The 27,939-nt window shown below is 34.9% G+C and overlaps 1 protein-coding gene across 1 annotated transcript; it reads right to left on the reverse strand.

The window, feature by feature from the left end:
• Positions 1–357: 357 nt before the first annotated feature.
• Positions 358–27,939, reverse strand: EDNRB (endothelin receptor type B). The gene is made up of 8 exons (XM_012546287.3): positions 27,837–27,939; positions 26,328–26,850; positions 8,902–9,014; positions 8,561–8,765; positions 6,121–6,270; positions 4,942–5,075; positions 4,356–4,464; positions 358–3,205 (listed from the first exon to the last, which is right to left on the reverse strand). The coding sequence occupies exons 2-8, from the start codon at positions 26,781–26,783 to the stop codon at positions 3,071–3,073; spliced, it is 1,302 nt and encodes a 433-aa protein (XP_012401741.1). The 5' UTR covers positions 26,784–26,850; positions 27,837–27,939; the 3' UTR covers positions 358–3,070.

Consider the following 27,939-nt stretch of genomic DNA (forward strand, 5'->3'; position numbering starts at 1 on the left):
CAGACTCTCATTCTCTCATTTACAAACTGAATAATCAGCCAGGGGATAAATAATCAAAAGTGTTTTCATCTGGTTCCTCACAGTAAAATAAATATTATAATAAGGATAAAATCCATAATGTACAAGATGGGATGTCAGCAGGCTTGGCAGTATATCCTAAATAATTTTCATCTTTAGTAAAATGATTCAGAGGAAGTTAAAATTAACAATTCAGCTCAATTCAGGAAATATTTACTAAGTGTCTACTATAAGCAAAGATCCTCTGGTAGCAACTCTGTTTCCTTGGAACCACATTTTAAAAAATAAGTATGTAATGAATGAAAAGTGTTTACAGTAGGAAAAAATACAACATGTTCCTTTAAACAATTAAAAATAATTTTATTGATAATTTCACTTTGTTTACCTAGCAAATAAGCACTTAGCAACTACAATAGTGGCCACTTTAAGTGACCATAAAAGCAAAATATATATTGTGTTATATATAATATATGTATATATATTGTTATTTTACATGGTTCTATACAACTTTATGAAGAAAACATTTCTTTACTTTGAGTTAACTACAGAGTACCCTCACTAAGCCATGGGTTGCGTGCCTACAGACATGTAATCTGGTGATACTCAGCGGGGTATGAGCCACAAATTAAGTAATACTGACATATTAGCAGGACATGACAAAGATTAGAAATATTGAAAATTTGTAAGCTACAATATAAATGCTACTCTTTGGGGCCATTACTATATTACAATGTTCTTGATGGTGGGGAATAGTTTTTTAGCTTAAGCATAATTTGGTCATTATTACATGGATCAAGTAGCACCTTTCTGAACTTAGTTTAAGCAAAACCAAGAAGTCACCAATGCTTTTTTCCCCAGCCTTTATTATTACTTTGAAAATATCAAACTAGCATTTTCAGAAATTATTGGATATGATTATATTCTTAAAACAGTGCATATGCTCTTTGTGTGTGCAATTTCCAGGTTTGGCACAATTCTTGTGCAATGGAGTTTAAGTATGAATCACAGGGCATGAGAATGTAGCCGTGCCCAAGGATGCTTCACTTAAAAAGGAATTAGTGCAGAGAAATGAAAACGCATTACATAGGAGTAAAACACTATTGCTGCAATTTAAATATAAACAAAAATATGTAATGGACCTTTGAAAATAACACTGAGCAATGGATAATTTAGAATTTACTGTTTCCCCCTTTTAAGGCACTGAATATATTTTTATGATGATAGGAGTTCAAGGCAGTGGCTGTGAATGCTAAGAGACAGGACCCATTGTGTGATATATAAATAGTATGCACATGACATGTGAATTACCCATATGGTGTTATTGTCATTTCTTCTTGGCCACATTGTCAGTTTTTGGTTTAGTTTATCATCAGTTTAGAAGCTGGCAGGAAGTTACATTAGTAGCTTATTTCCTACATGTGGTCCTGGTTACCAAAAAAAAAAAAAAAATTCTGTGATATTTTAGGAGTAAAAGGCAAAGCTCTTGGGTCCAATTCATTCCTGCAGGAGCTCTGAGAACATTTCAGTTTTTGCTATGCTGGAATTGAATTAGGATCTTCTGTATTTGTATCCACAATATAATGAAAACATCAGACTGAGTAGGAATTTGTACCTTTTATTTTTCCTCATTCCACCTAATTTCTTTTCTCTCTCTTTCCTTCTCTTCTTTTCTCTTGCTCATGTGGATATAGCAATTTAATGTTATTCATAACTAAGGCACTTTGCAGAGGAGATGAAAAATTTGATGAGAATAAGAAAAGTCTGAGCCTTAAAGTTTTTAGAAGTATTTTTTGTTTGTAATGAGAGTAAAGCATAATATCACTATACGTATTTTGATGGCTAAATTTTGAGGAAAAATGGGAAAATATTTGAAGGCTCCTAAATTGCTCTGTGGGAAGAAGGTTAATAATTGACTGATTAGAGTTTCAAATCCATTTTAGAATAATTTTAGTATTTTATTCATATATTATATAGCTAAGAACTACTTAATTAGGATTACGGAACTATGTGGAACATGGAGCTGTCTCATTTGCCATAGGTATACTTCTCCAGGCAATTCACCTTATGTTTGCTAGTAGCATCTCTCTTGTTTAAGGAAACTCATTGGGACCTGCCCTTAATTAAGTAGTCAACATATAGTTATACATCATCTAAATATTTATAGAAATCTAAACTAATCAAATGTAGCCTTAAACCACAGCTATGAAAGTGTAAGAATCTTCTAAAAAACAGTGATAATCATTCTGGCAAGAATCTTAGATAGTTTTTTTTTTTTTTTCCTTTAAAGAGAATACTAAGTATGTAAGAGTTCTCAAAGAATTCAGTTCAAATAATAGTTCAAATGTTCCCTATTTCTCTTTGCTACATTTGATTCCATCTGCTCTCTTTAAGGAATTTGAATGCATTTTGGGCCTATCATTTAGATGGCATTTTCTGAGTCTACCTTGGGATTATTGAAGTATATTTTTAATCTTGAACAAAAGAAACCAGCTAAACTTATTTTCACACATTTTCACCTTCTGTATCTAGTAATGATCTGTCTAGCCAGTAGTGTAACATTTGTATTAAAAAACAAAAGCAAAAACAAACAAAAAAAAAACCCCGACTTTTTTTCTTTTTAGGATTTTTTAAAAGTCCTTATTGAATTACTTCATACATCTGCCCTATTTGGTTAAGTCTGTTCTTTTGTATCCTGTGTTGGATTCACATCAACTAGAAAATAACCTCTTCACTGAAAACTCTGCGTGAATTCATGCTGAATAAAAAAAGGCAAATTAATCTACAGGAAGTTATTTACAACTATACTGAAGTGCTAACTTCAAAGATATTAAGTGCTGTGACAATGAGGTTCTCTTTCTTTTCTCTCTACTTTCCTTCATGTACTGTAAACAACTAAGAATACCATGAAGAATTATTAGTGTTAAGAAAATCACTTTCTCACTATTTTTTTGTGCAAACACAAAACTGTTACTCCAAATGCCCCATTGCCTTAATCATTACAATTCTGTCCAAATTGAAGGAACTGCAGTTCAATGACTCCACCATTCTTCTTTCATGATGAACTGTATTTATTACTGGAGCGGAAGTTGTCATATCCATGATCATTTGCTTTGAACTTTAAGCAAGACTGCTTTTCCTCCAGGGACTGTTTTTCCTCAAAAGATTGGCACCAGCAACACAAGCATGACTGTCCAAAACAAAAATAAATTATTATCATACGCTTATGGTAGTCAAATGTCAGAAGATCTGTGTATACTGGGTGACTTTCTATCTTTAACAGAAAATACAAAGACCACTTAATTTTTCTTCATGGCCAGGAGTTTGTGGCAAACCTTAAAAAGGACCAGAGATTCACCATCCCACCCCACCTTTATTTTTTGTTTTATCTCCAAAGTGTTATTTTTCCTCAGAACACATTTTAAATAAGACTGTGGAAGGACTAGAAAGGAACAATTGGAAGAGAAGTATGAACCTTCAAAATTTCCCTGAGAATCAGTTTCCTCAACTGTAATCAAAGGGTATTGATTCTTGATAGCCCTTGATAAGCCTTTTTATGCTTATTGAAAGAAGATATGATTTCATAAATTGAATTTGACTTAATAAAAGAATATTTAATAAGTAAGATGATGTATATGTAAAATGCATGAGCAATCATCATATAAAAGCAAAGGAGGTACTTTTCTTTATCATTTATGTTGTTTTAGCTTAGAAACACTTGATTTAACCACAGATAAGACAGGAAATTTATTTATTTTCTATCAAATTTCTTTTGAATGACTTGCTGAGATTATTATTATTATGATTCTGTTCAAGAGTAGTGAAATTTAATTGAGTTGAAATACTTGCCTAATCTAATTAGCTAAAGTTCATCTGTTTCGCTAGACCATGTGACTGAAACCTGGAAATACTAGTCTTTATCACATGTGTGTTGTTGTAAAGATGGTCCATCAGAAAAACTAATATTTCTGTTAGGTTCTCAAAGAGCTGTGATTATATAGAAAGAACCACGCCTCAGTAGAAAAAGGACACAATGTAACTAATTCCTGGTTCTGGTTCATTAGGTCCTAATTCCATTTTTGCCAACTCTGTCAGAGTTACATATCCACATGTGAAATTCTTGTTGATTTTAAGGGCACTTCTAAATATAGAAGAGATTAGCTGGTTTGGAGAGAATGGAAGCGAACATGATGAGAACATGATTTTTGTAAATAAAAGCCCTAACTGTATTTTTATAACAAAAATCAATCCTAATCCTATAAAGTTCAGAGTTCTCTGTTGGAAAAAAATAATGAATTTATAGCCTCTGTTTTTTAAGTCAAAAAGAATAATCTCCTTACCTTAAAGCAGTTTTTGAATCTTTTGCTCACCAAATACAGAGCTATTGGATTAATACAGGAATTCAGTGAAGCCATGTTGATGCCAATGTAATCCAGGACCAACAGAAAGCTGCAAAAACATCCCCAAAGCATGTCAATGATAAGCATTGCTAACCCAAATATTCAACATATTGATGATAAATATTTTTAAGGAAAAAAAAAGGTTTTACTCAGTTTAATTTTCTATTGGTCTTCATTCTTCCTCTTAGCTCTCATTTCTTACAATCCTTTTCCTTTGAAAGTACTATGACTTCTCTAAGCTAAAAAAGGATTTGTGGAAGATGAAGGAAAATCAAGTCTGGTAGATTTAATTTTGCCATTTAAAAAAAATATTGATCTGCTATATCCCTCTATTCTGGGCATTCCCTCCATTCTTACTCATCTTCTCTCAAATGGAACAGAAGCTGAATACTAGGATGTTTTTATGCTCTTTCAGTCAAGAATGCAGAAAGGTACCTTTCCTTTCTACCAAAGTCATTATTCAGCAAGACATACTCCCAAATAGCACTTAATCAGCCAGGTTCTTTCTATATAATAGCATTCTTACCTTAGAAGTTCACATCTGTTGGGATCATGTATATCATAGATAGTGAGCTTCAGAATCCTGCTGAGGTGAAGAGGAAGCCAGCATAGAGCAAACACCAGCACCAGACAAAAAACGGTTTTGGCCACTTCACGTCTCTGAAAGGAAAGGAGAACCAATCTTTAGGTGAAGTTTAGCATCATCACCAGAAATGCTTTCCTAAAATAAGATAGTTGAGATAGATATATTCAAAAAGAACAAACACTGAAAAACATTTAGGATAATGAGCTTTAAATTAAATAGCTATTCAAAATTAGAGTTAAAGGAATAGAACATCAGTTTGGAAACTCAATATTGGTTCTACGTAAGTTCTTTGAGGATAGGGATTCCATGCATGGGGCTCAGGAATTTTAAGGATTCTGTAAATAGATTCAGGGATTCCAGGAACTTGTATGGGACAAGATACACTTTTATTTTCATTGACCTTTTATTGAGATTTAGCATTTGGTTTAATTATTTAAAATTATTATTGAGTAAGGGGTCCATGATGAAAAAAAAAAGGTGTATAACACCTGTTTCAGAATATAAAACACCCTCCAAAATCAGGGGTTCTTTACCTGAAGTGTACAGACTGGTTTTGGATATATTTAATGTGTTCCATGAACTTGGATGGGAAAAAGAAAAATCATATTGCTATTATTACTAATATTTTGTTTCCTTTGTAATATTATATATTTTGAGAATTTCAAAATATTATTCAGATATGATACAAAAAAGATTAAGAACCCTTGTGCTAGATTTTTTTTCAGTTGTGTGACTCTGTAGCTCATCCCATTTAGAACTTTCTTGGTAGTTATACTGTAGTTGTTTGACATTTCCATCTCCAGATCTTTTTACAGATGAGGAAACTGAGGCAAACAGGACTAAGAGATTTGCCCAGGGTCACAGAAGTAGTGTTTAAATATAGATTTCAACTCAGGTCTCATTGATTCCAAACCCAGTACTCTATCCACTGTGCCATTTAGCTGCCCTTGTACTAGTTCAAAATTTTAAGTTTAGACTGCATAGGATCATCGATTATAAAGATAAAAGCAAAAGTGCCAGACACAAACACTATACAACTTGAGTCACACAAATTTGAGTAATTTACACCAAAATAAGAATAAGAATTTTGCATGCAACAGTCAGTTTTTGTTGTCTTACCTGCTTCAAGTGGTCATTTAAAGCGATTTGCATACCACTTTTCTTCCTCAACATTTCACAGGTCATCAAAGTATAGAAAAATGCAGTGATGGCCAAAGGCAAGCAGAAATAAAAGCTAAACAGCCACCAATCCTTAACTGACTTGTAAAACTAGAGGGAAAAAAAGGAACACTATTAGTAGCAAAATCAAATCCTCTTTTAAAGAAATTCTGTTATACAAAAATTTGAAGTTATAAAATCAATAAATTCAGTCAATGAATTCTGAGACTATGTTATAATATTAAATAGGATCCTGAGACACAGAGCTTGAAAGGATTTTGGCATAATTTAGTCCAACCATTTCCTTTTACAATTGAGAAAACAGACTCAGATAAATGAAAGGATTTGCCTAGGATTATGCTGTGGCAAATTTGGAGACTTGGTATCAGCAGAGATTTCAATTTGCATTCCACATTCACTGAGTGACCAAGGAAATCAATTAGCCTCTCAGCCTCAGTTTCCTCATCTGTAAAATGAGGTCAATGATATTTACAATGCTTGGTTCACAGATTGTGGTAAAGGAAGTACTTTTTAACCTCAATCAACTCTGCAATCTATAAAAATCAATCTCCTCACAAAAAAAAAAAAAGCATAATTCTATTTTATGACTTCTTCCTCTTGTCCCTTTCTTGAACTGTCTTCAAAAGAGATTTTTTTTTCTTTACAAGCATTTTCAGAGTGAGGATTTAAAAAACAAAGAAAAAACCTCATAAGCCACGAGTACTTTTTTTTTTATTAAAGGTTTTTATTTTTTAAAACATATGCATAGATAATTATGCAACATTAGTCCTTGCAAAACCTTGTGTTTCAGTTTTCTCCCCCTTCTCCCATCTTTCTCCCCTAGAGGGCAAGTAATCCAATATATGTTAAAGATGGTAGAAATATATATTAAATCCAATATATGCATATATCTTTATACTATTATCTTGCTGTATAAGAAAAATCAAATCAAACCAGAAAAGAAAATGATGAAGAAAATAAAATACAAGCAAACAACAAACAAAAAGAGGGAGAATGCTATGTTGTGAACCAGAGAACCATAGTCCTCTCTCTGGGTGTAGATGGCTCTTTTGATCACAAGATCATTGCAATGGTCTGAATCATCTCATTGTTGAAGAGAGCCATGCACATCAGAACTGATCATCATCTAATATTGCTGTTCCTGTGCACAATGATCTGGTTCTGCTCATTTCACTTGCATTTCAAGCAAGTCTCCCCAGGCCTCTCTGAAATCATCCTGGTTATCGTGTCTTATAGAATAATAATATTCCATAGCATTTATATACCATAACTTATTCAATCATTCCCCAACTGATGGGCATCCACTCAGTTTCCAATTTCTGGCCACTACAAAGAGGGGTACCACAAACATTTTTGCACATATGGACCCCTTTCCCTCTTTTAAGATCTCTTTAGGATATAAGCCCAGTAGAAACACGGCTGGGTCAAAGGGTATGCACAGTTTGATAACTCTTTGGGCATAGTTCCTAATTCTCCATGAGAACTTTTTTCAATGTGAACAGGAGATAAATTACCATTTCAATCTCCGATTATCCATACTTTTATCCTGTGCAAAAGACAATTAATTTATTTTCTACAAAGAAACAACAAAAGGGAAATAGTATTACAGGTCTTTATATCATGATGGTTTCCCATATATGATTCTGAGAGTCAGAGGATTGAAGATTTGATATTTGGCTTCTGGAAGTCAGAGTCACATCTCTTTACCAAAATATTCTTTTAATAAAGAAAAAATGATTTTATTTAATTTTAGTTTTTAGTTTTAGTTTTGGGGATGAATTTTTTAAAAAGAGCAGGTAGGCATATTACCAATCAGAAACCTTAATTATTAAGGTTGGATTCAGAACCCAAATGTTCTCTTCATTTGCTTTCTCTGATTCTGCTTTAATTTTGGCTACACAACATTTCCTTATGTCAATCATTTGTCTGAAAACACAAGCCACACTCAAACCTAATAAATTTCAATTTCACTAGTTTTAGAAGTGATCAAAGATATATGACCTATGTTCTGTGTCTGGAATTCTCTTGAAAAATAGATTTGCAGTCTGATGACCTGGTTCCCAAATGCAGTTTTCCTATTTACTATCTCTGTAATTTAGGTCAAACATTTTGGGCCATGGTTCCCTTATCTATTAACATAGGTTTCAACTCATTAATCTCTACTATCCCTTCCAGCTCTAAGTTCTTTTAACTATAAATGTGCTGGGCCACTGTATGACACATTTTGTTGCAATTATGATGTAAGCCATAAGCTATTATGAAGTACTGCAGTAATCTTGTTTTGTAAATGGGGCACGAGTAGTGATGGTTGCATTGGGAAACAAAACAGATAAACACTGATGGAACAAGAATAATTTTGTAAAACATACATCTTATTTACCTGTGTAAAGGAAGTTTTCTGATGAGGAAGAAGCAAGCAGATCCGAAGGTACTTTCCTTTATATTCCATAGTAATCATATCAAAAGCAATAGCTTCAGGGACAGCCAGAACAACTGAAACAACCCAAATTAAAACAATTTCCACCGCAGTCCATTTGGGCACTCCAATGCCTTTAATTCGGCTCCAGGAAGCAACAGCTCGATACCTTAGGATCAACACATAGAGCACATTAAAGCTAAGAGATTGATCATATTTATCAATACAGTCTTTTAAACTTCTATCTCCATTTCAGCTAGTAATTGAGCATTTACAGCATTGTTTGCTTAGATACAATATCTCACCTGTCAATACTTAAAGCACATAAACTGAGTACTGTGATGCCCACAGAGGCCTTCTGAATGAAAGGGACCAGCTTGCACATTTCAACTCCAAAGGGCCAATCCTCTGCGAGCAGCTGCATTGAGAAAATATAAAGCTAGGTTATGTATAATTTCATAAGGTGCCTTTTGAACTGAGTTTGCTTCAATATGTAGCAAAGCTTTTTTCCCCCCCAATGTATTTAATGTACAAGTGGACATCAGAAACTCATGTGCTTACTTATTCTTCTCATGGAATAACCTTTGAAAATCACTGCAGGTCAATATATGGAAAAGGGGAATGTTAGAGAGAAAAAATGAAAATTCAGCTTGTTTCTCGCTTTGGGGATTAGTTATGAATATATACTTAGTTCATTTTCAAGATCTAAACAAGAAGTATCCCTTCTTAAAAGTGGTTAAGATTGTCACTGTTCTCATGAATAATGAAAGTTAAGATATAGCAATTAAGATAAATCTGTCAAAATTTATATAAATGTGCCTCTGTGTGTGTGTGTGTGTGTGTGTGTGTGTGTACACATATATAGAGGCAGTTAATTGGCTCAATGAATAGAATTCTGGGCCTGGAAAGAGGGAGACCTGAGTTTAAATCCTGATTTAAATACTCAATAGCTGTTACTGGACAAGTTACTTAGTCACTGTTTAACTTAATCCACTGGACAAGGAAATTACAAAGCCCTCCAGTATGGACGGTATGGTCCATGGTGTCATGAAAAGTCAAAACTGAATACTTGAACATTAAAAGTAAGCATACACACATACATATATATATATATATATATATATATGTATTTCTCTCTCTCTCTCTCGCTATATCTGTATATCTCTATCTTTATTTATTTATTTAGAGAGAGAATGAGAGGGGTGAAGGGAAGAAGAGAGGGAGAGGAGGGAGGGAAGGAGAGGAGAAAGGCAGAATGTGGGAAAGGCGTGTGAGAGAGAGGGAAGACATTAGAATAAAAGGAAAGAGCAAAGTTTGAGTTCAGGTGTGATTTCTTATACTTTTGGCCATAGGCAAGCAATTTTATTTCTTAATGACTCTAGATTGTAACCTATAAAGCAGTTATTAATCTTTATCGGCAAATAGCAGATTTTCTCCTCACTGAGAAATCCCTAAAGCCACACCAATGTTTTAGCCAAATATCACCATCATCTCCTCCTCTTCCTCTTCCTCCTCCTCCTCCTTTTCCTTTTTTCTTCCCTCTCTTTTTCCTCCTCCCTCCTCTGTTTGTCTCTCCAATCTTCTCTCTGCCTTTACCTTTTCTCTTTTTCTCTCTCCCTCTTTCTCTTTCTGTTTCTGTCTCTTTCTTCTTCTCCCTTCTATTTCTCAATTATAAGTAGGAAGAAAATTTTAAAATACATGGATTTATCATGTTTAGGGCAAACACCAGAATTTTCTTTGGGACAATTGGGTATCTGACACTGGCAATGAATCACTTTAGGTGGACATCTGGATTAAATACCCATGGAGTTTTCAATACAAAAGGAACTATTTCCAGGCTCTGATTTAAAAAAAAAAAATTAAAAATAACTATTCTTTCACCCTCACCAAAGAAAGAAAGAAAGAAAATTTTCTTTGGAAATGTGGTTAGGTCTTATTTTGTTTTCTCCAATGCAGCATTTTCTTGTGGTACTGTTTTAATTTAATTTTTTTTTATAAAAATCCACCTCTCTTTGCTACCTCCCTGACATATGGGAAAAGGTAGAAAAAGAAAAACCTTGTAAGAAATATGCATAGTAAAGTAAAATAAATTTCCACTAACTAATGAACCAAATTCCCTGAATTTTTCAAGATTGGGTGAATGACATATTCAATACTTAGTCTGATGCTAGTAAATGAGGGTTTTTTGATCATACTAAAGTGAGTAAAAATTGAACCAGTTTTACTTCTGGGAAAGAAAGGGAAAAAAAGAAAGAAATGTTCATTACACACTTATTAGGTACCAAGTACCATACTAAGATGCATTACAAATATGATTTCATTTGATCCTTGCAGCAGTCTGGGAGGTGGGTGATATTATTCTCATTTTACAATTGAAAAAACTGAGGCAGATAGAGGATCATAAAACTAATAAGCATTTTAAATTGAATTTGAATTGGAGAATCCCTGACTCCTAGTCTAGAGCTCAATCCACTTCTAATTTTACTTCTAGGTTGGAACTGGTTTGTTGCTATTAAGATTTGATCTGAGCCAAGTATAAGTTGCTCTTCACCTGCTTGTTTAGAGACAATCAATCTAACATCCCTTGTTTTATTTAGAGAAAATAAAGTTCAAATCACTAGTAAAAAGTCTGTTAGATCAACATCATGTGATTTCATAAGTGTAAGGCCACTAGATGATATAGTGGATAAAGTACTAACCCTGGAGTCGAGCGACCTGATTTCAAATATTGCCTTATTTACTAGCTGCATGACTCTGTGCAAGTCACTTATTAACCCTGTTTGCTTCAGTTTCCACATCTGTGAAATGAACTGGAGAAGGAAATGGCTGCCAAGAAAATCCCAGATGAAATCACAAAGAATTGGACCCATTTGAACAACATGAACAAAGAAACTCAAGGTAAAGAAATTCCCTGTACTAATTAATGCAGATAAGCAACTGTTCTGCAATTTAGAACCTGAGAGAATCATCTGGGGCCACTTAGAGCTTTGGTAACTTGCCTTGGGTTACATAATTAAGATGGGGGCAGGATTTGAACCTGGGTTCCTCTAAACCTAAAATTAACTCTCTTTACTCAACTTTGCCCTAAATATATGCTTGACATATTTGTTCAATTAAATGAGAATGGACCTGATAAATACAGGGACTTTTTTGAAGAAGCATTAAAAAAAGAGATACTGCTTTCTACAAGTTCTCTAACAAACAGAAACAGTAGGATTAGACAAAGCTTTAGAAACAAACAGGTTTGTATCTAGAAAATGCTGAATTCTCCAGATGAAAGTCTACACACATACACATACCCACATATACTTGTGTATATATAGATGCATATATATTTACATATGTATATATATGTACATACACACATGTATATATACTATACATTCAGACACAGTCAACCATCTGAACATTTTATCTACATGACATCAAAGTATCTGGATGTCCAAATCTAAAAATTTTATTTCCTCTCCAAATAATCTCCAATAAATATGGATGTTGTGATTTGTGAGTGAATACCGTCACTAGAGAATTCAAATATTAAGAGAGATATTGGGTGGAAGCAATCCAGTCTCATGAAAAAGAGCTCAATTAGCAGAATTGAGATCTTGTTTCAAGGCTGAATTGAGCTGGGTTGCTATTTTTTAGGGATGTTATTTCCTTTGGCTCATTGCTCTTTATACCAGCTGGAGGTCTGTACTACAGCCTCTGACCTGAAACTATCATAGTGAAAAAAAAGCAAACTAAAAATTTTAACACTCTCACTGCAACTTATTAACAATAGGTAACAACATCACAATTCTCTTAGTATTCTCTTGCTATCCTATGGGAAAAAGCCTAAAATCTTTCTAGCTGGTAAACTCTTACTCTGCTAAACTTCAATATGATCCTGCATTCCAGAGCCTCTTGTACTCATTCACTTTATCTTCAAACTTATATACACCAAATAGTGATATAAGATCAGAATTTAGTAAATATTACTACAGTGTTTTGTTATTGTTCAATTGTTTTCAGTCACATTTGACTCTTTGTTTCCCCATTTGAAGTTCTCTTGGCAAAGATACTAGAGTGGCTTGCCATTTCCTTTTCTAGATCATTTTACAAATGAAGGAACTGAGAGAAGCAGAGTTAGATGACTTGTCTAGGGTTACACATCTAGTATCTCTGAAGCAAGATTTGAATTTCTGTCTCCCTAACTCCAGGGTCAGCAGTCTATCCACTACACCACCTAGCTGCCCTCTTCTATTTAGGAAGAATTTGTTTTTATTGTTGTTTATTTATTGGTGAGGAAATTGGAGTTAAGTGACTTGCCTAAGATTGAGTGTCTGAGGCTGGATTTTGAATTCAGGTCCTTTTGACTTCAGGGTTGGTGCTCTATTCATCACACTATTAGCTGCTCCAAGAATTAGTGTGGCATAGTTGATACAATTTTGTTTTGAAATGGAAAGAATTCTGGGTAAGGAATCAGAGGATCTGAGAATAAATCCTAGATTTTCTACTTAATATCTATGTGCCAAGACATTTAGCTTCTCTGTGCCTCAGTTTCTTCTTCTATAAAATGAGACAGCTGGCCTAGATGACCACAAAGATTTCTTCCAACTCTTCCCCAAAGCAGGAAATCCTGGGTTCAAGTGCCACTTTTGACCCTGAAAAGTCATAATTTTTCAAGATTCGAGTCAACTTCTAAGAAATGAGTTTGGGCAAGATTTTAATCTTTGTTTGTACAGACAGTCTTTTTACTTGGGGATTTCCTAAATCACTCATTTAGTCCCTATCTTTTTTCCCCCTAACTATCAGTAATAAGCAACTGTTTGAACTCCCTGAAAAGTTCCCTTGCCAAGTCTGACAGCATATGACATGACCATTACTCTCTACTATTGCTCATGTCTCTTGGTCTAAAGGTCTGGAGCAGCAGAAGCTTTGGGTTATATCAATGCTAAGAATATAGTTAAGATTCAGATGATTCCTAAATTGAGGCAAACATCCTTGAGAGGTAAAGGACTGAGTGATCTGGCAAAATGTCACACATACAACCTATAAGAGTTCCCTAAAATCTAACAGGAAACGCCATCCACCTCCTAGGCTATGTTGATGACCAGAACCAATTTCTTCCACCTTCCATTGACCAGAATGATAGTTCCTAGGATTTGGTGACCTATTTTAATTGGATCAGTCTTTCAAGAGAGATAAGCAAACAAGCCCTCTGATCCCAACTTTTATCTTCAAAAGATCTTGAAAATATTCCATTCCTTTTTCCCCCTCAACCCTGAGAAGAAACTATTCTGTTTCCTTATTTCTCAGGTGGAAATGAAAACGATTCTCACTGTTCATTTTTTCTCTCACTATTTAATGGGAATATTCATCAACAACTGGAGTCAAAATTCAGTTAACAGAGGCTCTTTAGAACCTTCTGAAACATTCAGTTATCTTAAGTTAAATGAGTGGGGGGGAAAGATTGATTTAAAGCGCCACAAATAATAAAATAATACCTCACATTTATATAACCCTTTTAAGATTTATTAAACAATTTTTTAGAAAAATCCAGTGAGAAAGGTAATTTAAAGTAGGGATACTATCCCCATTTTGAAGAAAAAGAAACTGAGATTCAGGGAAAATGTGCCAGAAATTGTTCATGTTAATAAGTTAGTAAGAATTAGAGATGAATTTTGAACTCAGATCTCCTGATTTAATGTTTTACATTTTGCAGAAAAGGTTCATACAATCACGGATTCAGAGTTGGAAGAAATCTTTGTGGTCATCTAGTCCAGTTGCCTCATTTTATAGAAGAAGAAACTGAGGCACAGAGAAGCTAAATTTCTTGGCACATAGATATTAAGTAGAAAATCCAGGATTTATTCTCAGATCCTCTGATTCCTTACCTAGAATTCTTTCCATTTCAAAACAAAACCTTGATTATCTGAAAGTTTTCTAAATGATGTAAAGTACTAGTACATTTCTATGTTTAGTCATGTGAAGCAAATCTGGATTCTCCCCAAAGTTAAGTTTGAATAGGCATTTGAGGTAGAATTCTTCACTGATACTCTCCATATAGATACATCTTTTTCCAACCTAATAAGCTCTTTAGCTATTGGTTATTGTACTTATATGGTCCAGGAGTTGGGCAGCATAGTGTTGACTAAACTTGATATGGTCCACGCTCATATTGATATTAAGCTTTTTCTTAAAGTTAATGTAGTTCTTAACACTTTTTTTTAATGTACTAAGATCCCCAAGCAAGAACAGATAAATAGCAACAAATTAGGCATTCTCTATTAATCTCTGGCTGCTAAGTCCTTCTAACTTTGAAATTGGAAATGTTGTTTCTTTGCTCCAGAAAGGAAGAATGCTCACATATATTTTTTAAAGTTCTGCATGATATTATTAAAGCTATTAATTTTTAATGATACTTAACATAAATATTGTATAATTTTCTATTCTTCTTCAACAGATTCTTCCACAAGCTCAATGGTGACTCGCAAACTCAGATTTCTTTTCTTTTTCTTTTTCTACTTTCTTTTCTCCCCCTTTTCTTTTTAATTAAAAAAAAAAAACACATTCATGGCAAAATTAAGTAGGGGGGAACATCATTAATAGATTGTTAATGCAGAAAGGAGTCAAGTCTTGTAAAGTCGGGAAATGCCAAAGTTAACAAGCTTTTACTAATTAATGTCACTGTTTTCACGGATTATACATATTACTTTCCCTTCCTGTTTTTCTTATTCAGTGTATACAGTGATATAGGGTCATTTGTGGTTTTCTAAACATTCCATAAAATGTCTACCATTAACAAATGATTCCAGAGGCAGACATTTCAAATGCTACCATATCCACTTATTACCAAGCTTTTTCTTTTCTTATTCCATCTGTCAGTTTTTATAATGATTTGAAGATAAAATATATCTAGCTTTGTGTGTTTTATGAAATACGGACTCACCCTTGAAAATGACAGAATACTTAGTGACTCTGAACTTAGGGCTGGGGTCCTGAGATAGAGTTTTGTAGAGTTAGACCTTCCAGGAAGACTGGAAGAGGTGAAACTCATAGCTATTAATTATCACTTTTCTCCCACTATCCTACAGTCCCCCTTCACCTAAAACCTGTCAGGAAACTGCTGTTATATTACAGAACCTACTATTTCATCATTATCTAATGGAATTCTGCAGGGAATTTTAATTGCTTGAGGGAGTCTATCCAGGGTAAAGATGGATATATAGGATTTGAGGAGAATATTGTTAAGAGGTGACTTATTAAGTAAAAATTTGCTTTTATAAGCATCTGGATGATAATTGTATTTATAGGAGATTCATGTAGTGTTTAATATTTCTGTGATGTATGAACTCTATTTTTAAAAGAACATTGTATAAAAATATTGATAGGCAAAGTGAGGGAGAATGAAAATGTTGCTGTTCACTAATTTTGGAAAGGCTATTCCTTTGTTGTTTTTATCTTGACTTCCTGCAGGAGATAAAAAATTTTAAAGGATTTTTGCCATTTTTCCAATTAGTATAATTCATTCTAGCACATTTGTATTCCATATTGTTCTTTTTCAGTTACAACTGCAGCTATTGGAGATGAATAAACTTCAAGTGAAATACAGCAAAATTTTTTTCTGAACCTTATAAGTTATGAATGCCTGGAAAAGGAAGTGGGGGTCATATAATTAGATAATAGATGGGTGGTTTTTCCCCTTAATTCATGTTCAGGAGCTCTAGAACCAGGTTCCCACTATATTTGGTGGACCTCATAGGAAAATTTACAAGAAGATATGAATAAGTGCTTAGACAGAAGTCCAGAGACCCTGACTCATCACATAATTGATCTCAGGATATATTTCTTCCCATCAGACTATTTAATAAGAAAACTCCAGGACCTGACTAATGTATAAGCATTTTGACATCTGCCATGCCATTGAATGTGTACTTATCTCCTGCCATTCTATAGCTTGCTTAAGGAATGATAGTCAACCAGCATTACCACAACATTACTACTACTGCTAGCAAGAGTATAATAACCCATTGTCTTATGACTTTACTAACAAATCTTCTAACTGCCTGTGCTAAAATTCCCTTTCTTGGCCACCATTCCTTAATAGGGACTATAATTTTTATTTTTAGTTGAAATTTAACTTTAACTTTACATTTTACACTTTAATTTATACTTTAATTTACTTGCTTATTATTAAGGTGAAATTGATCTTAAACATAATTACTGCTTTTGTCAGTATGGGAACTCACTTCATTTATATAACAACCTGTCTCATCTAGATCACAATTCTATCAGAGTCTAGATCGGGAGTTCTAAAACTTTTTTTTTTTTTTTTTTTTTTAATGTGTGACATGGACTTCCATAGGCAGTCTGACAAAGCCCATATACTTTCTGAAAATAATGATGTCAAATGAATAAAATACAATACCTAAAATTATAAAAGAAATGAATTCTATTAAAATAGAACAAATAAATTCACAAACCCAAGATTAAGAGCTCTTCGTATTAATAGTTGGCTGATGGATGTTCCCAGAGACTTAATAATTTGCTCACGGTTATACAGCTAGTTGGAGAAGGAAATAGCAAACCACTCAAGTATCTTCGTCAAGCAAACCCCAAATGGGACCATGAAAGTCACACTTGACTGAAAAATGACTGAATATACAACTGATATTCTATGTGTTAGAGATTTCCCCTTAACTATATCTAGAAAATAAAAATCAAACCATATCTATACTTTCGCTCAACAGCCATCATAATTGAAATGTTGTTTATGCCAAAATAGGGGAAATAAACCTATCTTTCCTTCCATATAAATACAGATTATAACATGTCCTTCTAATGCTCATACTAGAAAGAATATATAATTTTTTAAATACTTCAAAGATTATTTGTTTAATTGCATGGGTACTTTCTCTATAACCTCTCTAGATTTCTGTGAGTTTCTATGGTTCAATAACCATAACTTGACCACATAACTAATCTATTCTTCTAAGGAAAGCTCATCCTGAGTCCATGTTCAGTTTCACAATATTTTAAAAATTTCAAAAATGTCTACAGCATAAGATTATGACCAGAGCTTCTTATCCAAATTGGTTTCCCTAACAAGAACCATGATTCAATTTGTCCGCTAAAATACTTGCACAATTAAATCTTAGTAAAGGAATTTTCAAACTTTTTAAAATCAAGCAGTCTTTATATTAATGATGATGATAAAAAGAGATGAAAAAAGCCAGAAACTTTATCAAGCTATAAAATACAGTGTTTGCTTTCTGGCCTATTCCTTGATTGCACTTGGAAACATATATTGCACTAAAATGGATAAAGATAAAAATGTCATTTCAAGACAAAAAAAGAAAGAGGAAATTAGGTTACAGTGTATTTGTACAAATGGTGTAACCACCTTTCCTGCCCCCCTTTCCCTCATGGAAGCTCCTTGAAGGTAGGGATTGTTTCTTTTTAATCTTTGTTCTCCTAGCAGCTAGCGTAGTGCTTTGACATAGTATGTGATTAATAAATGTTTAATTGAATTAAATGGGTTGCTATATTATAAATATTAATATATGTAACTGAGAAGAGAGGATTAACATACTAGCAACATTAGCATATCAGCTTAGATTTCTTTATTAAACTGACAAAGTGATACTGAATAGAAATAAACATTCCAAGGGAGCGGAATAAAAATAAGAAAGAGAAGGTTGCCCCTCCCCTTTTTCCCCCCTCATCCCTCCCACCATGAGCAAGACAATGCTCAAGGGCTACCTGTTCATGGCAAAATGTCATGGTATTGGAGAACATTTCATTTTTTTTCTTAAAAGATATTTTCAAATTGAAATGACTAAGATAAAATTTTACGTGGTGGCAGAGGTCATAAAAATACTATATCAGAAATTTGTTAACTGAAAGAAGAAAGGGTGGTTATAAAAACAACACTTTAGCTGCAATTAGAAAACTAATCTTGAACCAGACACTCTAATTATATGTGACCTATGTCATTCCATCCTCTTTACTGGAGTTTAGTGTCTCACATGTTGATCAAATGAGTTTGACTAGATAAAGTGTGCTTGGATTTATAAATATGTGTATCAACTTTTTAATATCAACTTTTCTATTGAGAATATTATAAAATGTGTTATATATCTTGAGATATAATAAAAGTTGATTTAAGTGGATATAGCTATATGGAAGTTTATATATAAAATAGTATAATAAATTTTAAAAATATAGTGTATATATATATAGATAGATAGATAGATAGATAGATAATGCAAACATATAATCTATCTGTATCTTGATTTTACTTTAATTCACATTTTTTATAATCCTAAGAATTTTATTGTACATATTTAAAAACAGTCTGAGATGTGATTCATAGGCCTCATCAGACTGTTAAAGAGTTTTATGATAGGAAAAACATTAAGAATTTGATGAAATCATCTCTTAGGGTCCTTATACCTTTAAAATTCAGTAAGTATCAGTTGATAAATTGATAGTATTCTATACTTTCTCAAATCTACTATCCGCATTTTTATTATTCCTCTATCTTTAGGTGTGTTCACAAGTGAAAAGAAAGAAACAACAATTTAGATCCACATTTTAAGAGAAAGCAAAATTACAGCACTGGAGAGTTCTTCAGTGGTTACTATTCATTGTATATCATTCTCATAAACACAACTAGCCTCTTCTTGTATTTCAAAACTATTAAAGAGAATGTTTCACATTATAAATTATTTCTTGAATCTTATTTCAACTCATGTTTGATCCTGTCAACACCACTTAAAATGCTTAATCATTTATTAGTTTGTGACATGTTTTTCTAAATAAAATCAACTATAGCATAATGGGCATACATACATAACCATATATAGTCAGTTATTTGTCTTTTGGAAAAGCAAGATCACAGATGCCTGGATCAGAGACACAGTGCAAACTGAATTGCACAATCCTCCCTCTGTTAGCTTTGAAAATATTATTCAATCTTGCTTGGATAGTTCAGAGTAAGTAAGGAAGGAACAGTTTAAAAAAACAAAATAATTTTGTTTGATAGATAAGAAATCCCATATAATGCTTAACAGTTTGATGAGACTTGGGGACTTTAAAGTCTATGTTTTACTGATGCTGAGTGAAATGAGCAGGACCAGGAGATCATTATATACTTCAACAACAATACTATATGATGACCAGTTCTGATGGACCTGGCCATCCTCAGCAATGAGATGAACCAAATCATTTCCAATGGAGCAGTAATGAACTGAACCAGCTATTCCCAGAGATAGAACTCTGGGAGATGACTAAAAACCATTACATTGAATTCCTAATCCCTATATTTATGCCCACCTGCATTTTTGATTTCCTTCACAAGCTAATTGTACAATATTTCAGAGTCTGATTCTTTTTGTACAGCAAAATAACAGTTTGGTCATGTATACTTATTGTGTATCTAATTTATATTTTAATATATTTAACATCTACTGGTCATCCTGCCATCTGGGGGAGGAGGTGGGGGGCAAGAGGTGAAAAATTGGAACAAGAGGTTTGGCAATTGTTAATGCTGTAAAGTTACTCATACATATAACCTGTAAATAAAAGGCTATTAAATTAAAAAAAAAGTCTATGTTTTAGTAAAATCTTTTCTGTACTCATAACACGTTTGGCTAATTTTATTTTTTCCTAAATAATTATGTTTGCTTTATTTTGGTCACTTTTATTCTTTTTCACTCTCAAAAAATATGTTACTGAACAAATTTCCTGAGTGTGAAGCACCTAAAAAGGAAGTGAATAAATTTGTTTTTTTTCTAGTTTTTATCTTTATTATCTAAATATTTATTTAAATAAATATTTACTAACTATCTGCAGGCCTCAAGTGGCAACAGCCCTATTCTTGTCTCTTTCCCAAATCACTTTCTCCAAAAGAATGGTATTATTTAAAGTGCACTCTAGCCACAGAAAATAGTCCACTACACTACAGCCTATTGTAATGGGATAAGACACTACCATATCTTAAGTCAAGAAACCTGTATTCTCTGCTGGCTAAATAAATAGGCAAGTAGTTTTATCTTTCTGAGCCTCATCATTTTTATCACCTGTAAAATATGAAAGTTAGATTATATTAACCTCTAAGGTCCTTTCTTAGCTGGTCTCTCTCATTTAGAGAAAAGGCCTCAAAGATCCTTTACAATTCTCCGTTACCATGTTAAGTTTTCTAGGGCAGCACCCAGCCCATTTTCCTTCCTTTCTTCTTTTGAGAGGAACTAGTTGTGTAAAGATAAACTTCTCTTGAGGAAGTAAGGGAAAGGAAATAGATGAACAGAGATACTACTTGGTAAAACCATAGGAGACAAATGGACGAAAAACGAAGATAGAAATAGAGAAAGCTGAGAGTGGGAGAATGGAAAAGTGATTGGGGGAGACTAATAATACTGCATCTGTGGTATAATTGAATGATCTGTAAAATGAAAGGTATGGTTTTCAATTCATATCTGTGTGAAAGGGAAAGCCTTAAGAAGAAGAAAGCCCAATAAAAATAGCAGATCATAGAAAAGAGAGAATGAGAGGAGGACAGATAAAAGCAACAGGGAAGAATAGAATAAGAGGGACAATAGACCATCTCACACACACACACACACACACATCTCATACACACCATTTATTTTCTCCCAACTCCCAAGACTTTCAGGCAAATATCATTACCTCACACTGACAAGTGATCTTCTCCAATACAAAGTGAGATATTTTAACATTGTACAGTGAAGATAATTTTTGTTCCCCATTTTTTCCCTCTCCCCTCTTCTCCTCTCCTCTGTTCTCTTTTCTTGTCCTCTGCTCTCTTTTGCTGTATTCTCCTCTCCTCTCCATTCATCTCCTTTCCTCTCCATTCATCTCCTCTCCTCTTCCCTTTCTTCCCCTCCTCTCCTTTTCCCTTCTCTCTTTTCTTTCTTTTTCTTTCTTTCTCTTTTTTCCTCTCTTCTCTTTTTCTTTCTTCCTCTCTGATTCTTTTTCTCTCTTTTCCTTTCTTTGTCTTTCTTTCTCCCTCCTTCCCTCTCTCTTTCTCCTTTCTCTCTCTTTTTATTTCTCTATTTTTTCCTTCCTTCCTTCCTTCTTTTCTTCCTTCTTTCTTCTTTTTAATTTGTTCATTCCTTTTTTATTTTATTTTTACAAAAACTGATTTTGATAGTTTTTTGTGCAGTCGACTTGATGTTATAGAAGGGCATTTGTGATGATCAAAATCATAAAATGAGGATATAATCAAGCAATTTCTTATCTTGACATGCCAGTGTTTACCAGTTAGGATTATAAAACAAGCACATGCCTTCCTGAATGCTATCTTTTGTTCTGTGATCCAGACCCTTGCCTAGTACCTTCATACTTAGATTCTGGAAGTAAGATTTACATTTCCCTAGAGTCAAGAGTTTGAACCTTGCTGCACCTCTGAAAACTGTGGACTATATGGAGACCCATGAATTAAGAATAAATAGTGTCATATGAGAAAGTTATCGTTTGAACCTTGATACTGTCTTGCTGCATATCCTTGGACAAGTTATTTTATTCTTGGATTTGAAGAAATAAATACCAATGGACATAAGTGCCATTCTCTTACCAATATGTCTTGAGGCAATTGTAACACAACTTTATTCAGGCCTTATTTGTAGTAAATTATTTGTAGTCTTTAATTAACTGCCTCCAGTATGTTACAGAGGATTGAGAACTTGCCTCAGAATCAAAAGGTTTTGCTTTTGATACATACAAACTTTGTGGCCACAATGGGGAAGTCACCAAACTTTTCCTGACCCCACACGTCTTCCAGAATTTGTCAGAATAGCTACCAAACTGCATTTATAGAGGGAATTTCTCATCAGAAGATTCTCTTGACCCATTAAGTAATCAAAGATACTAATGAAAAATAATAACCCCCAGTCATCAAAAGGTAGCCCATTGTATCCTGATTTGTCTTAACTTGAAGCAAAATTCTTAATAAAAACTTTCTTTTAAACTATTTAAGTTGTACTTGCCACTCCCACTCAAAGATTCCTTACGTTTGCAACTTCCTACATTAACCTGATAACAGATGAAGTTCCAATGATAAACAGAAAAAAGGAAGCTTCTTTCCCCACTTCTAAATTCTGGTATCTAGGAAAGGGGATAAACTTCATTCAACTAGTTGAAAAGCTGAAGATTAGAAGTTTAAAAGTTAAAGTTTTAACTTTTTGAAGTACTAAATTAACTAGATCTTAACTTTACTCAACTCACAAATATTTGACTAGCTACCATTTTAAAGGCAGGAATTACCTGGTTAAAAGGTGAAGAGTTGAAGAACAGTAACCCTCCCACTCTGTTAGAACATCTGGACCCTTCACTTCCCTGACAACACCCAAGAACACCCATCCCTGCAAATAATCCCAACTATCATCTTTGACCTCTCACCCTTATCAGGAAGCTTTGTCATTTTTGTGATTATTAAGGAGTTAATTCCTATCTACCTTACATTGAATGTCAGGCAAGTTAGCTATTATGTCCTCTATAATAGCTCAAAATGAGTTTATAGGAACTGTGTTGTCTATCTTTCTTCATCGCCCATTTTAATGCAGTGCAAGAAAAGTAAGATTGAGCAAGATCTGTGAGTCCTACTCCATTCCCCAACTCGTTTTATTTAAGAGACAATCTCTCTCTATTCTAAACTATCATTTTTTATGCCTTCAGTTGCAAGTCTTACTAGAAAAAACATAGGTTTTGGAAGCATCTGCCTGTTAATAGAACCGTGATATCACTTATAACCTTGGATGTAACCCTGGTTGAGAACAAGCCAATGTTTAGATATGTTTGCAGAGCAATCCTTCAGGTGAGAGTATTGAGGAAAGTTGCAACAAGTTGCTTTGGGAAAGTAGATTTGTAATTTATATCAAATAGAGGAATAGAAAGGAAGGGTTTTGAATTTGGAATCAAAAGACTTTGGATTTGAGTTCCTGGGTAGCTCTTTACTTACTACATATTGACACTGGGTAATTCATCTAATCTTTCTATAACATAATTTTCCCATCTATAATATGAGGATAATAATTTGTGCCCTACAGATCCCCTCAGATTATTGTGAGGATGGAATGAAATCATATATATAATGGAATTTCATGTCTTACATACATGTAAGATTTCTTTCTTTAGTTCCTAGATATATTAATCATACTTCATTTTTTTAGTGCTTTCCCTTATAAAGCACTTTCCATACTGGAAAGTTCTGTAAGTTAGACAATGTTGATTTCTTCACCACAGATGTGGGCCACAATCTATATTCCTCATGTGTTGCTGTGACTGGAAAACATCAATTATCCAGTGGTCAATCTTTTATGAGGAGCCTCACAGACTTTAACTAGGCTGGTCCTCAGCCAACAAACACCCCTTCTGTCAACAGGTCTACATTCCAAGCCTTTTCAGATAAGTAAATCCTAACAGACCTTTCAATCCACTTGTATAGCCTCTACTAGCCCAGAATCCCCTCCTCTTGGATTACCTCCAAGGCATGGAACCTCAGTGGTAGTGAGGGAATTAGCATGTGCCATTTTTGTTTTACAAACCAGGAAACTGAGGCTTAGTTAGGTCAAGTTACTTGATGAGAACAGTAATATAACTTACAAAGAATGTAAGCTCCTTGAGGGAAAGGAGTAGTTCATTTTTGTCTTTTTATACCCAACACTTATTCCAATATCTGGCACATTATAAATATTTCCTGATTGAATGTCAAAATTCAGTATTTTGTCTACTCTTTCCTCTCCTATACAGGAATAAGGATGAGGGCAGAGAATATCATTATCATGCACTGACAAGCCAAATCACCTTAAACATCAGAGCATTTGGAGTGGTTTAAAATCATCTTTTCCTCATTTATAAGTGTTCTTGTAGCAGCAATCTTCATTCAACACAGAACACCTGGGGGGAAAGGACTCTGAATATGCACAAGGATTTTACTTGTTATAGAGTAGCTCTTGTACTCTATTAGTTATAGTTATTTCTTGTTATAGTTATAGTTATAGTTAGTTCTTGTTATAGTTATAGTTATAGTTAGTTCTTGTAACTTGCTAACTTACTGTACTTAAGTGATCTGGAGAAAAGCTGTTGGTATTTGGAAGTGTCCTGAAGTCCAGCTCTTAAGGACAGAGCCCAAATACAGTACATACTTAGTCCCCACAATGGATTACCAGCCAGACCCTGAATAATCTCTGTGTGAGGTCCTCATTCAGCCCAGCTTTTAGAGAGTCAATCATTCTGGCTTCCATCCAGACTTGGGGAATTTTAAGGCTTTTCAACTTCAATGAACTAACTTATCAGGTGTCTAGTTTTAGATACAGAGCAATGTACTAATCTCACATTAAGGATCCATTGAGCTAGATAACCTTAGTCAGAACAATAATTAATAACAATGAGAACAAATAATTAAATTAGAAAGTGAAAAAGTAATTCTAACTTAGTGCTTAAGCCTACTTTCAGTGAATTCCATAACCCTAAATGATTTTTCCTTTATGGTTATGAGTCCTAAAATATAGCCCAAATTTTCATTTGCATAAAAAGTGTTAATGTTAAATTAAATAAAAGTGTTAATGTTAAAATGATGTGGAGTATGAACAATCTAATTTAAAACGACTGTGTGTGTGTGTGTGTGTGTGTGTGTGTGTGTGTGGTATGTGTGTGATGTGTGTAGAAACTCTCCATCACTCAGGATAAGTTTCAGAGAATTGCCTGGGGCATTGACTGTATATGATTTGCCCATAATGACAAGCTAGTAAGTATGAGAGATAAGACTAGCCACTAAGTCTTCCTAACTCCAAGGCCAGTCCTTCATCTACCCCATTTTGCTTCTCTCTAAATACAGGAGAAAATATTTTTAAAATGTTCCTTAACCATTATATACTGCATTAGGGCAGTATCTATCCCTATGTAGTAAAACCCCCCAACACAGAACTATATGAATCAGTACAGTTCATTGTTTGCTGTCCTAAGGACTGATCCAAAATACTTTCAGACTGTGCACGGAATATTCCCCTACTCTCAGTCCTGCATATAGTAGGTACTCAATAATTGCTTGCTAAAATAAACTTAAGTGGAGGCCTAGTTCCTAAAGGGAGATATTACCGTATAGGGGGGAGTTTATTTCAGTATTCTTCTATAGATATAGCTTGCTGTCTCCATACCCCTACCTCCCAATGTTTAGAGATATTGAGAACCCACTGATCTGTCCAAATCAATAAGACTATGAGCTTGATGAGTAGGATCACTTCTCAGTAGTTCAATGAAAGCTTTCACATGAATGTCATCCAAGGGCTGCCTCAATCCTAACCCATAGCTTTTACCCTTGGTTCTAAGACATAAATATAGAGGCTGGGTTAGAAATTTCCAAGGTCTTTCGGTATCAGCTTATTAGCAAGTACAGTATCACCCATGCCTTTCCCCTTTTATCATTCTCAATGAATCCTAGGGTTTTGACACTAGGCAAGACCTTGAATTAGGTGAAGTTCCCAAAAGCTGTCTTTGCATTTACCCATCAGTACCCTTCTAAGTTCACATATTGCCCTTCTCCACCAATTCTGTGCTTTGTTCTGCAGGCTGAAGTGTGCCCTACAGTGTTAAAGTTTCAGAACTCTCAGAGGGCTCACATTTTAAAGACCAAAAAATCCCTAGGAGGCTGAACCCCTCAGCCTTCCCCCAAGCAAGCCCCAGCTTTCATACCATTGTTTAGAACCACTTTCATTCAGATGACGTTTACCTTATAGACATTAATGGGAATGTCAGTGATGATATGAAGAAGGTCCCCCAAAGCTAGGCTAGCGATGAGGATGTTGGGACCATTCCTCATGCACTTATTCTTGTAGATGATTCTCAACAAGGTAGAGTTTCCAATGATACCAAGCACGAACACCAGACAGGACACCACGGTATTGATGTATTTGAAAGTCTCCTTGATCTCTGTCCGGCCAGAGCACAAGGTGGGCGTGAGGCTTCGGGAAGGCCCCTGCGGTAAGGATGGAAGAGGCTGGCTAGCGTTGGCTGCCTTGGGCCAGGCGGCTCTGACCGTGGGGGTTGTCACCTCCCCGGCTTCCAATGTTGGCAAGGTGTCCCGGGAGGACAGGAGCTCATTCTCCTCTCCCCAGACCTCCAAAGTGTAGCAGGCGAGAAAAAGCAGTAGCAGGAGAATACAGCAGAGACTGCGATGAACTGTCATGGTGCTGCTCTGTCCGAAATAAGAGTAGAAATCCCAGAGGACTGTTCTCCGACTAGGCGTCGGGAGCCTAGAAGGATAAAGTGGAGTGTCGGGAGTGGGAGAAAGATAGTGGAGAAGGAAAGAATACGCTAGATCAATTGCCTAATAGTCACTCCTGCAAACAGCCCCACCAGCCCTTTCCCCCTAGCCCGGAGCTGGGTGCTGAGACTCCTCCAGTCCGTGCAACTGGGGAAACTCGGGAATTCCCCCGCACAAGTTCTTCGTAATTCTAACTCAAGAGAGAAAGAAGGGGGTGGGGGGAAGGAGAGAAGGTGAGGGGGGGAGGTGAGAGGGGGTGATGGTGGAGGAGTGATGCGTTTTTTTTCCCTACAAAAGAGCTCGCTCTCAGTTGTGGGGACCCGCGCAGTGAGATGTCGGGGGCAGGGGAGGGGAAGGGGTGCTGACATAAACGGCTCCGTTACTCTCAGGTCTTCAGAACTCCAGGCTATCATCTAATTGGGAAAGGTTTAAACAGCAGGCAGGCATGAAGGATCCGTCATATATTGGCATGTAACAGGTTCTCCTTATTTCTTGGGGCTCACAACTAGCCAAGCAAGCAAGCATTTATTAAGTGGCTACTATTCGCCAGTCTTTGTGCCAGGAGTAAAGTGATTGCCCATGTCTTCTCACTCCGGATAAGGGAAGGGAGAGAAGATGTGAAGCTGACGATCTTTGCTAGAGCAAAAGTTTGAGAGTCGCACCGAGTATAAGGTTGAGGTTTTCTGAACCCAAAGGAAACAGTTTCAATTCTCCTCCCTTCCTCCCAACCCCCACCCCGAAATATTCTCTATTATTAATTCCCCGACAACTTTCTCCTTTATGTAGCCCCGAACAAATGAAAATAATAACCAAAAAATTCTCCCAGCACAGACGTTAACTTGTCATCTATATTTGTAAGCTACTTTTAATTTTTTTTTTAACTCCAAAAAACTAAGCATGTTGCTGTAAGGCTAAATCCCATAAGTACAATTACTTTGACGGTATTTTAAAAACTAAAGGAAGCTATTTATTTACCTTGCAATTCGTCCGGGAACAAAATATTGAGCTCTCCTTCCCAACAGGCGGGAGCTCTTGGTTATGCCTCTGGATTGGTGATGATTCTAGCTCTGAAAAGCAC

This window comes from Sarcophilus harrisii, chromosome 3, assembly GCF_902635505.1.
Source record: "Sarcophilus harrisii chromosome 3, mSarHar1.11, whole genome shotgun sequence".
In the NCBI taxonomy this organism is placed as follows: domain Eukaryota; kingdom Metazoa; phylum Chordata; class Mammalia; order Dasyuromorphia; family Dasyuridae; genus Sarcophilus; species Sarcophilus harrisii.